The following is a 12,344-nucleotide window of genomic DNA, read 5'->3' as shown; positions in this document are numbered from 1 at the left end:
TCTGTAATTATGGTATACCGCAATATATCGGTCGGTTCATGATTTATCTTTTTACCATACCACAATATGTTAGTCGGTTCACGATTTTATTGAAAAGTTGCGAAAATCGAACCGCAACTAGGCCAAAATGTTATGATGCACGCATACAAAATTTGTGAAAACAAGAGAGGAACATGAAAGGTGGGATGAAGTTTTGAGTTGGCACTTGGCTTAAATTAAATTAAAGACCTTATGGCTTTAAAGTACCCAAATTCAAATTTCATGTAACTCTTTTTTTTTTTTTTTTGGGGATAAAAAATTTCATGTAACATGAAGCATGAGAAGTATGTAACATTAATGGGAATATATAGAGAGAGAGAGAGAGAGTGATGTAATATACTCTCCAACCATTGTTGCTAAATTCAACCAACAAAAGGAATTGGCTTCTTCTAGATTACATATTTGGAATTGCAAATGTAGTTGCCAATGTCTAATGTATGCTTTCTTTGTTAGCCAGATTTCCATCCAAAGGTAAAGTGATAGTTGGGAAGAGAAAGAGAGAAGGAATAATCGAACCGCAATATACAGACAATTATGGTATACCGCAATACGTCGGTCGGTTCATGATTCGTCTTTTTACCATACCACAATATGTCGGTTGGTTCACGATTTTATTGAAAAGTTGCAATAATCGAACCGCAACTAGGCCAAAATGTTATGATGGTGAGCATGTGAAAACAGGAGAGGAACATGAAAGGTGGGATGAAGTTTTGAGTTGGCACTTGGCTTAAATTAAATTAAAGACCTTATGGCTCTAAAGTACCCAAATTCAAATTTCATGTAACGAGAGAGAGAGAGAGAGAGAGAGAGAGAGAGAGAGAGAGATGTAATATACTCTCCAACCATTGTTGTTAAATTCAACCAACAAAAGGAAATGGCTTCTTTTAGATTACATATTTGGAATTGCAAATGTAGTTGCCAATGTCTAATGTATGCTTTCTTTGTTAGCCAGATTTCCATCCAAAGGTAAAGTGATAGTTGGGAAGAGAAAGAGAGAAGGAAAAATAAAATAGAGGGAAGAGGAGAGTGAAAGAGCACGACCATTAGTTGGGGCCCATTCAGGACCACCTCATGATTCAGACCAAAAAAAAAAAAGCACGACCATCATCGGCAAAGGTGGTGGAGGTAGGCTATTAAAGTCATTTTACAATTGGATCAAGTTGTCCTCATATTCTTCTTCTCTTTTTTTTTTTTTCTAACCTTAGTATATCCCAAAAGAATTCCTCCTCAAGAAATTTCATGGGGCCTTAAGAGCCCAAAACCCAAAGCAAAGGGGAGCATATAATAAACAGTGGCATGAAGTGAGGGCCGATGGGTTGGAGGTGGGCTATCCCTAGGAACAAGATAAAGCCAATTCTTGGCCCTCTGGTCAGCCCACAAACTCCTATATGGGTCGTCGATGTGTTTCTTTCTTGTATGTTTTTTTTTCTCATTTTCACCTTCTTTCTTTGCTCTTTTTATCATCAATTTTGTTTTTGGCTTGGTTTCTTGGTGTTGATGGTTGAGCTTTTTTTTTGTGGTCTGAACCACGAGGTGGTTCTGGATGGGCGCCAACTATGGATGGCACCTTTAAGCCTTAACCACAATCCAGACTAGGATGGTTGAGCTTTTGGGTAATGCATGTAAGCATAATAAAAAAGGAGAAAAGGCAAAAAAAACCCAAAGGAATATTTTTATCAATTCATGTACTTGCATAATTGGGCTGAAGAGTCCAGTCAATCCTATGTTTCCCAATGGTCATGTGAGGGTAAGTAAGTAAGAGAGTGGCAGGGTTACTTCAATTTCAATCAGTCCTTCCATCTATCAATCAATCAATCAGTCAGTGGCTTGCTCACAGAATTTAGGCCCATCCCCTGTTTCATTTTAATTTACCAAACAGAGTAAGCCAACCCACTTTGTAGCCTAGACAATACACTCATCATGCTATTAGACTCTTTTTAGGAATACTGTTAAAAGACTTTTCCATTACGGGGTTCGAATATGAGATTACTGATCTGTAAGTTTAAATAGTTTTTCATTAGACTAGACCCCGTTGATAATACTGAGTTAATTATAAGATAATTATCAGTGTGTAAAATACAAACAACTAGGCTTCAGACTTCTCTGCTTTGTCCATTTTTTCTGCAATGTTTTCACACGCAAACAGGCCAAGAACTCTCCTAATTCAACACTTCGTACGAAAGAGTCTGAAATTCTGTCTCCTAAGGCCTTGACTAACCCATACTCTCATTTATTTCAACTTTATTATCGGTACTATTTACTAAAAAAGAAAAAGACATCTCACTGAAAAAGAAAAGAAAAACTATTTAATTGGCAAGCATAACTCAAAACATACAACTTATGAGTTCATCAAGATACGAACAAAAAAAAAAAAAAGTTCATCAAGATTACTGAATGCTAGGGTCACAAGGTTGTCAGTTGTTGTTTGTACATGTGTGGACAATCTACTTTAGCCAAAGTTATTTATTAAGACTTTAGAAATGGAAAATAATTTTCTCAAATTCATTGGTGCCATTTCTTAAAGAGAGCAATAAATTTGTGCAACAAGAGTGGTACACTGGTACCTCCTCCTATCATAAACTACTTTTATCCACAGCAAATCAGGCATGCCCCAATTGGTGTAAAACACAGTTCCCATACAATATTTCACCACAAAGAAAGCTCCTTGGTTTTGAGGTTCCCTGCAGCTCTGCAAAACCCTACTATTTTCATATCTAACTCAGAGTTCAATAAATGGGTGGAGAATGATTTACAGCGATAAACATTGTTTTGCTATTCACATCCAACCATGCTCTTTTATGTGAAATTTTTATCACGCATGACGGAACACACTTAATTGGAGATAGCAAAACAGTAATATCCCCACCCCATGGTATACAAGTTCTTCTCCAATGAGTCACCACAAAGACCATAAGTCAAGTACTGCTTCTGCCTATATAAAAAATTCAGTTGGGTTTCAACTTTATATTGAGTTTCAGAAGCAAAACTTTATGTTTGCATTTAATCAAGTAAAGCCAAGTTTAGAGGATGCATTTAACCCAAAAACCTTCATCTGCACAATCTGAATTCTGATTTTTTTTTTTTCTTGGGTGGTAGTGTGCTTTCCTACTGAAACATGAGGAACAGACAAAATGAAGAAGATGGTAAAAAAATGTGTCCACTTATTCAAAGCTTTACTTTAATGGCTTTTGTTTCTTCTTTGTCTGTGCTGCTGTGTCTGCTCACTCTCTGAACCTGCATGAGCTGTAGCCCTGATAAAATATGTTTGGTTGTCTTGGTGACTTGACTTGGGTGCCAAAGTGAGAAAAATGATCATATCTTTGGAAGAATCTTTGGTTGGATTGAGCTGTGGCTTAATTTCCTCTGATTAAGGCGATGTTCTTTCCAGGTGTGACAGAGTTTTTTGTTTTGGCTTAAAAGCATATTTGAACTTCTAGTGCACATTTCTCACTCTAGTTTTCGTTATTATTGGTGTGCATGTGAGATGTGACCTAAATAAAAAATTTGTACTGAATGAAATCATATGTGAATTTGCAGAAAACACCAACATCATCTATATTCTGAACACATTTCTTTAACTTTTTTTTTTTATAAAAATTTTGCGTTTAATTTTAGATGTTTGGAGGCATAATTAGGATGGTAATTGAGTATAATTAGGACAGTTCTTGTCTTTTTGGAGAGCGATGATTAAAGGGTTTTGTTAATCAAGTGGGATGGTGCACAGGTCAAAAGTGATTTGATTCAGCTCCGGAAAAGTAAAAAGAATGAATTACTTTGATCTTTTTTTCTTTTTTGAATTAAACATTTAACTTTCCCGAATTTTCACACCAATGTAATGTGAACTAACTTTAGAATATAGTTTATCCAAAATGTTGTTCTTCCTTTTCTCGTCACTAAATGATTCTAACACTCATCTTTTAACTTCTTGTACTCTTTCTATGAATGCAAAATTCATTACTATTTTTCTTTCCTAAATCTTAACCATGTACTTCAAATACAACAATTGCTTGTCTTTATTTGGGTCCTTGTTCGAGTCTGAATATAAGATCAAATGATTGTTTGCCTTTGTGGTTATTGTAATCGAACATTTCGACTTTTATCAATGATATTTCTATCGTTTGACAAGTTTGTTATATACAGCAATTGCTTGATTTGGGTTATTTTGAAAAGCAGGTACGTGGTCCATTTGGTGCTTTGTACAAGTTCATGGATCATGGTATTTTTGTACATATTACTATTACAATATGATCCGCATTTGAATTTGGGTGTAAAATTTCTAAATTAGGCTGCTTTGGTGGATAAAATGATGAAAATGGGTCCTGTGGTTTCATCGACAGAAAACCATGCCTAATAATGATGGGTAATTTTCATTAAGATCCCTAAATATTCTCATTAACCTCCTTTTTCCTAAATGATTAATTAATTAAATTTGGCTTCAATTTTCAAGTCGTTTTGTTTTTTTTCAGAAATCGATGCAAATATTCCGGGTTTCTTTAAAAGTGGGGCCGAAAGGTCTTTCCCTATCACTCCATGCTTTCACATTTTCATGCAAACTTGTTGTAAAAGGCTACCTGCAAAAACTTTGGCTCAAAAATTTGCATCATTATTAAAATTTCACAGGAAAGGGAAATTTAGTGGAAAATCTTATTTACTGCTTTGAGTAATTTTGGCATTTTTTTATTTCTTTTTTCTTGATAACTTTAAGATATTGAAGCCCTAACCATAAGATTAATGTAATTGATTAGCTCTTAGTAAAGATGACAGCTTTGATGACAAAGTTGAATGCAACCAAGACGCACTCATGTGCATTTCTACACACATAATTAATAGTTACCTCTGATTAAAAATTACCTTTCCATTAATCTGCAACCCTTTGGTGGATTATAAATTTATTAATCAAGGTACCATATTTACGTACGTCTCCTTGAAAAATTATCGTTAATAGAAAAATAAAGTAAAGTACGTCTCTAAAATTAATTAATTAATTAATTAATTAAAAGATCGAATTATATTTTATGGATTGTCACGTGTTTTTGCTAATATTTATTTACTATAAACATTCTGATTCATGTATTATTGAATAATTTATGACGTGCTATGCCCTAAAAAGTAAATAATTTAATAAACAGATTGTCTGAATATTGCATTTAAAATAGGATTTAATTATTTTTAAAATGACATAAATTTGATAGGCTGAATTATAAAAGAAGAAGAAGAATGGGTCGTACAAGATCAAAGGACCAAACAAGTGCTTTGCAGCTTTGAGGCGTGGGAAGGAGATTGGGCCCACAAGAAGAGACCGAGAAAACTAAAAAAGGAAAAGAGGAGCTTAAAAAACAGGCCCACTGTCCCCACTGGGCCCCACTTCCCTACGCAAACAATCCCGTGCCCATTGTACATCCCCACCCCCCTCAAATCCTCAATTATTATCACCTTCTCTGCACTCCACCCCACCGCTCGGCTGGGCTTGGCTCGGCTAGGTTCCCTCGATAACTTAACCCCCGCGCTCAAAGGGCGCGTGTTCCTCATGCTCTCCATTCAAATTTTGACAGAGTTTTATTACAAGTAGACCTTCCTCTGTTCTTGTTGTTGAGAAGGCGCTTTTGAAAGTTCAAAACTAAAACCGCGGCTCTCTTTCTCTCTCTCTTTTTTCAATCTGTGTCTTTTTCAACCTCTCTTTTGTTTGTTTGTTTGTCTCTTTCCCTCGTTCACTGCAATCATACTCCCAGAAGTCTCTGAGCTTTCAGAATCGAAACCAGACCTTCCTCTGACCCCCCCCACCAAACCCAAAACCCCAAACCTTCTTACTATACATATCTACACAACCCAGACTCAAATTAACCAAGCTACCTGCATTTCCTCACACAGATTCCGTCTGGGTCTCGCTCAAAAACCCCAAAAATGGACCAGAAAACCCCTCTCCAAACCCACCCAGAAGCCTCTCCAAAGCCCAACAAGAAAAGCTTCGTCACCACTTTCATGGAAGCCACCACTCTCCGCACCCCATCTTTCAAAGAGGACACGTACTTCGTCTCACAGCTAAAATCCTCAGAGAAGAAAGCGCTTCAAGAGCTCAAGGACAAGCTCATGGGCTCTGAAGCCTCCGACGGGTCCATGTGGGGGGTTCCCCTGTTGGGCAACGACGAAAAGGCCGATGTGATTCTCTTGAAGTTTCTCAGAGCCAGAGACTTCAGGGTCCCTGACGCTTTCGCCATGCTGCTCAAGTGCCTGGCTTGGAGAAAAGAGTTTGGAGCAGATGGCGTCGTTGAGGAGGACCTGGGGTTCAAGGAGCTTGAAGGAGTTGTGGCTTATATGCACGGCTTTGACAAACAGGGCCACCCTGTTTGCTACAACGCCTATGGAGTTTTCAAGGACAGAGATATGTACGAGAGGATTTTTGGGGATGACGAGAAGCTCAAGAAGTTTCTGAGGTGGAGAGTTCAGGTTCTTGAGAAGGGCATCAATGCCTTGCATTTTAAGCCTGGTGGGATTAACTCCATCATCCAAGTCACTGATCTCAAAGACATGCCCAAAAGAGAGCTCAGGGTTGCCTCTAACCAGATCCTCTCTCTGTTTCAAGACAACTACCCTGAAATGGTTGCTCGCAAGGTACCTAAAATTTTCAATTGATTTCTTGTGGGTTTTGAATTTGAATTAGTGGACTGTATTTTTGAGTTGATTCTCTAGTAGGGTTTTTTAAGAACAAAATGATTGATTTGTGGGTAGGGTGTATTTTTTTGAGGTAATTCTGATATTGGTTTTTAATTTGGGGTTGTTTTCAGATTTTCATCAATGTGCCGTGGTACTTCAGCGCGTTGTATTCTATCTTCAGTCCGTTTCTGACCCAACGAACTAAGAGCAAGTTTGTGATATCCAAGGAAGGAAATGTTGCAGAAACACTATACAAGTGAGTTCCCTACCATCAAACATTATTTCACTCTGTTTTGTTCTTATATGATTTTTGTGAAAACTGATGTTCTTATTGAGATTCTTTAATTGGGTTTTTGGTCCCCACTCTCTGCTGATTCTTTATTTGGGTTTATAGTTTCCCTGTTGCCTTTTGATTCCTTCACTGTTTTTCCTTTTTTTTTTTGGGTGTGTTTTTGTTCATTTCTTGAATTTAAACTCAACCAGTTCCTTCTCTTCTGTACTCTGTAAAACCCCTGTTGCTATGTCACCTTGCTATTTTAAGTTGATTGCTGGACACTTACTCGAAATTGGTCTGTTGTCATTCTGAAACAGGTTTATACGGCCTGAGGACGTTCCAGTTCAGTATGGTGGCCTGAGCCGTCTCAGTGATCTGCAAAATGGTCCGCCAAAACCAGCTTCCGAGTTCACTGTCAAAGGAGGAGAGAAAGTGAACATACAGATTGAGGGGATTGAGGTTCATTAACCCTCTAAAATTATTATGTCGTAATGTTAATTTTCTTTAATTAGTGATCTAAAAGAGATTAGTGGTGGTTAATTTCTCTCGTTCTTGTTGGAATTTTGATCAGGCTGATGCTACAATCACATGGGATATAGTAGTTGGAGGGTGGGACTTGGAGTACAGTGCAGAGTTTGTGCCCAATGCAGAAGGCAGCTACATAATCCAAGTGGACAAGCCAAGAAAGGTGATGCCCTCTGAAGAAGCAATCCACAACTCCTTCACTCCTCGTGAAGCAGGCAAGATGGTTTTCTCGGTTGACAACAGCGCCTCCCGCAGGAAAAAGGTCGCTGCCTATCGTTACATTGTCCGCAAATCGGCCTCTATCTAAGCTAACTTCGACTATGAAGGGGGTTTGATTAGCTAAACTTGTAAGGTTCTCCTTTTTGCATTTTGCTTGCCTTGTTCTTTTTGAGGGGTTTATTTAATCAATGGTTGTGAACCTGTTTTTTTAGTCTACTAAGAAGTATTAGTACTGCAATGTATAAAAAATGGTGGTAGTATGATATATATTATTGCTTAATATAGAGGAAAAAACATATCTATTGAACCTTGGTTTCATACCATCTCAAATACTGCTTGTCTACTTAAGATTAGATCTTGATGGTGATTTGGTGATGGAAGAAGAGAGAGCTTTTTGAATGATAGTGACTGCTGCAATATGTTTATGTCTGGGGCTTGGAGCTTGAAAGAGATTTTGGTTATTAATGGTCCCAATCTGTTTTTGATTTTTCTGTCACTTGTTTGACAAGGATGGTGGGTGTTCTGTTTTTCACTAACAAAAGGAAGCAGAAGTGGGGGTTGAAATATAATGATCACCACAATCTGGGGCCGGGGTTGTAGAAAAAATCTCACACATACGAGAAGAACTTAGTTGCAATGGTTATACCGACCAATAATGCTATACAAAGGTTAGCAGAAAAGTTGTAATTTTTGTAGATAAAATGTTCTACCAAATATTGATTACCTTAGTTAAAGTCCTCTACTAAAAAAATAAGCAACATGAAATAATTTTGAGGCATCATCCTATTCCTACACATGGATCTAAAAGCTTGGAGCTTGAATCCATAAATATGGCGCTATTACGTTGAGGCTTTTACCCAAGCAGGACATGATTTTCCCATCTTCCGTATTATAATTAAAAAAACTGGCGTCCATGTTTCCTTTGGTAAGTGCAAGACACTCACAAAAATCAACCGTGAAGCAAATGCTATTCCCCACACATTGGAAGTTCTTGTTGCTGCATCTGATAGAGAAGGAAGAATTATGGCATCCCAGAAATAGGATACTGTTTTCCTGCAACAAATCTGACCCATGGCAACCCTCCTCCAATGGCACATTGAAAACCCTAAACTTAGTTGTTCAACTGAACCATTGCCTAAGACGCAGAACCACCAACGAGGCCCCTTGTGATTCTACAAGATAAGGGCTTTGATCAATGGAAGCATACATGGTCGGTTCCATTGGCACTTTTGGAACAACAATCCTCATATTTGCTCAGGCTCTGCAATCTCACAAACCATTACATTCCCATCAAAGTCCACAGCATAAAACTGCCTTTTATAGTATCATCCTTTTTTATCCCTTTCATATTGTTTAGAGTAGCCATCATTTTTTAGTATAAAATTGTAATCCATGAAACTGTAATATGAAATATAACCATAATATTAATTGGTTTAAGAAATATACATAGAAAGAAATGAATTAATATTTAAGGAGGCCATCTAAACTTGGTGCAATCTAAATGTGCAGGAGGGAGTAAAAATGGTGGAAGTAGAAGGTAGTAGGTTTAAATATCATGAAAAACATTTCTGAATTTTTATTTATTTATTTACTTATTTTATTGTTCTAGAAATACAAAATGATTCCGAAGGATATTAATATCGTTGCTGCCAATGGTGGGCCAAATATTCAAGAGACTATATTCATTGGATTCCCCAGGTAGGCTAGCGAAACATAATTTTGATTCTTTTTTTTTTTTGGGATCATTTATAATTTTATATGCACCTACCTAAACATCATCCTTTGTTAAAAATGATCTCAGGAGTCTATCTGCTAATGATCAGCCTTCTCCAATTATCCCAGTGTATACAATGATAGTAATGAAGGGCTGCTTAATTGGGAGTTTTGATCGAGGATCACAATAGAGTAAAGTTTGAATTGAGGACTATGGCCAGGTTCAAAGATATGTACGGACCATTTGCTGTCTCGTTCTATATCTGGTCTAAAATTCAGCTTAACAAAAATAGGACAACGAGAAAAGAATGCTTGCTTTTATATACAAGTAGTCTAGTTGCTCATAAAGTCCATTACATAGAATAAGCTACAGTGTGATGAAAAATCGGATAAGCTGCGGTATTCTCTGGCTGCATATTATTTACCCCACAAATTTAATTGACTCCAACATCCCACATATAAGAATCCTTTTATATTTCATCCCTTAATATAATATACTATCTATCCACAAAGGATACGATACCTTTCAGTGGATACAATATATATGGTTTCAATTAAAGTGTGTAATGTGGTTGAATAATGTGATTGAAAGACCAAAAGCATGACTTTGATGAAAGTAGTAATTGTATGATACATTTCCTTTCACGACACGACTAATGTATGAATTGAATGAATTGGTGATTTCGCAAAGAGTTATTTACACTATTAATAAGCAAGATCCATTATATTAAGGCACGCGTGAAAAGCTCTGTTGCTGGTGATGGGTTCTGACTTTGTTAGTATCTGGAAGTTCAATCTGGGCATGGCTTACAGGGTGCAGCAAATTAACCTTCAAATCCTCAGACACAGCCACCAGCCAGCCTAGAGAAGCATAAAAAGACTGCTTTGTTTTCTTGGGTGCTAGCAGACCAAGTTTGTGAAAAATAACCCTTTGACGACGTACCCCATGACCTGTTGTAGAATTCAAGGGTGAGTGCCCTTCTCCTTGTTCTTGGCTTGGATCATAAGCAATAGAGATTTCAGTGTTGATCGGCTGGTAAAGTATTGTTTGATGGCGACTGATCTCCATGCTTTACAAACTGCGGCAAAAGCAATCAAACCCGCCGGAGACACTATTCGTTGGGCGATCGAGTCGACAATATCTTCATGAAGACTCGACCAGTCATGAACTTTTCTGTTTGGGCTGGTTTGAGCCATCGAGTTAATATCAGTTACTTACTGTTGCCCTACCCTAACAGCTATGTTTATTTCTGTGTATACAGAGGCGGAGATTCTGCGTTTCCCTGTAGGATTGGAGAGGATTCCTTACTTGACTAGTTCTCTCTCTCTCTCTCTCTCTCTCTCTCTCTCTCTCTCTGTTCTTTAAAGTCAGGAAAAAAAATTATATTAAAAAAAAATAGTATAGCCGCGCGGCTATACGTTATATATATATATAATTTTTATTTATTTATGAAACATGGGGGAAAGAACCCCAAAACCCAAACCAATAACTACACAACTCGAACCAAGAGGGTGGCGAACTCCTAAAGAGTCATCAATCAAAATGGAACCAAGACAACTAGGAGCCTCATCTAAAAACCAAACACACAACCCCATATTATAGCTCAAGTTAGCAAGGCAATCAGCAGCAAAATTCGAAAAATATGATGCACCTCCACACAATCCAGTTGAGTCAACATCTCTCTACAAGAATCCAGTAACTCAGCAAGGGGATGAACCTCAAGACTTTCCCTGCACTGAATAATAGTGGCTGAATCCATTTAAAAATATATATACTTTTTAAGTAACTGGAAATCTTTACAAAGTGTAATGATCACCAATTTCAAAGCTAAAACTTCATAAATTCACTTACTGGAAGTATGTATAGATCATGCTGTAACTCAGTTAAATCAATAGCCTTCCAATATCTTGCAGGCTCGAATTTAGATCCAAATAAAACATTTTTGAGTACCTAGAAGAAAACTTTGAAAGCTCAGAAAGTGCACATAGGGGTAGGAGATAGCTTTGAATCGGCTAGAAAGCCAAGATTGAACATTGTAGGCATTCAAAGAAGAGATGCTGCAACTCACAGTAGCATTGAAAATCCATGAAACTTGGGGAACATAAGCAATAGTCCTCCTGATTACAACACCAGAATCTGCTCTTGGAGGCAACTCTCCAAGCATGGCTGATACAAGCGACGTCTTCCCGTCAAACGGCTGTAAGGATACAGTTGCATTTACAACCTGTTAAATTAAAGCAGAGTTAGAAACTGACAAAGACAAGGAGAAACTACGTAACATTTCGTTAAGTACGGATGAAACATAATCTCCATGTTGTAGATAAGATAATACAGGTAAAGGTGTTAAGCCAAATGCAAGATGACAGATAAGTGAACTGATAAGAAACTAATGCTACCTGACTTAATAAGTTAGGGCAGCATGTTTAACCCCAAAGGAAACCGTAGCACTGCAAAAAGAGAAAGCCATGTGAATGCCCTTGCAGGTGTCAAATCGCCGCCAAGAAAAGTGAACATCCCAAATGATATTAGTGTCACGACAACAGGGATGCTGTTCAGTATAAAACTGTTAAACTGCAAAAATAGAGGCAACTGGTCAGAGAAACTCAGAGCTAGTCCACAGCAAATGTGCTATCATATATTATTTATATAAAATCTATCAAGGAATAAACAGTTGCTTATCCATATGCAAACAAAAAAATCTTGGCAAATTATAAATTCGACAAACTGGTCTTGAAAAATAGGTAGAAAGTAATTTTCAGGATCACGTGTTGTGCCTTACAGCAGATAGTAATTGCGCTTTACGGAACCTTGATAGTTCATCATTCCTTGTACTTTGAACTCGTTGTTGGAAACTTGTCTCCCGGGCATAACATCTGAAACATTTTATTCTCCTTTCAGTAATGTCAGAACAATTACTGTCAG

At 37.4% G+C, this 12,344-nt stretch overlaps 1 protein-coding gene and 2 pseudogenes across 1 annotated transcript; 1 reads left to right on the top strand and 2 right to left on the bottom strand.

Moving 5' to 3' along the window:
- Window positions 1-5,625: 5,625 nt before the first annotated feature.
- Window positions 5,626-8,015, top strand: LOC110767322 (SEC14 cytosolic factor family protein / phosphoglyceride transfer family protein). Its single transcript, XM_021970834.2, has 4 exons — window positions 5,626-6,648; window positions 6,822-6,946; window positions 7,282-7,423; window positions 7,536-8,015. The coding sequence occupies exons 1-4, from the start codon at window positions 5,941-5,943 to the stop codon at window positions 7,794-7,796; spliced, it is 1,236 nt and encodes a 411-aa protein (XP_021826526.1). The 5' UTR covers window positions 5,626-5,940; the 3' UTR covers window positions 7,797-8,015.
- A 494-nt stretch (window positions 8,016-8,509) lies between these two features.
- LOC148293522 (uncharacterized) lies at window positions 8,510-9,027 on the bottom strand (annotated as a pseudogene).
- Window positions 9,028-9,832: 805 nt separating this feature from the next.
- Window positions 9,833-10,712, bottom strand: LOC148293521 (putative F-box protein At1g44080; annotated as a pseudogene).
- Between the last annotated feature and the right edge of the window lie 1,632 nt (window positions 10,713-12,344).

The sequence above is a fragment of the Prunus avium genome, chromosome 6 (genome assembly GCF_965620075.1).
Source record: "Prunus avium chromosome 6, drPruAviu1.hap1.1, whole genome shotgun sequence".
NCBI classification, from domain to species: Eukaryota; Viridiplantae; Streptophyta; class Magnoliopsida; order Rosales; family Rosaceae; genus Prunus; species Prunus avium.
The sequence above is the reverse complement of the archived record's forward strand: the minus strand, read 5'-3'. Positions and strand labels throughout refer to the sequence as shown.

Excerpts from the sequence above, each read along its gene's own strand:
- LOC110767322 (XM_021970834.2), top strand. The coding sequence starts at position 5,941 with ATGGACCAGAAAACCCCTCTCCAAACCCACCCAGAAGCCTCTCCAAAG. Across the intron at positions 6,649-6,821 it reads CTGAAATGGTTGCTCGCAAG|ATTTTCATCAATGTGCCGTG; the intron begins GTACCTAAAATT and ends GGTTGTTTTCAG. Across the intron at positions 7,424-7,535 it reads TACAGATTGAGGGGATTGAG|GCTGATGCTACAATCACATG; the intron begins GTTCATTAACCC and ends AATTTTGATCAG.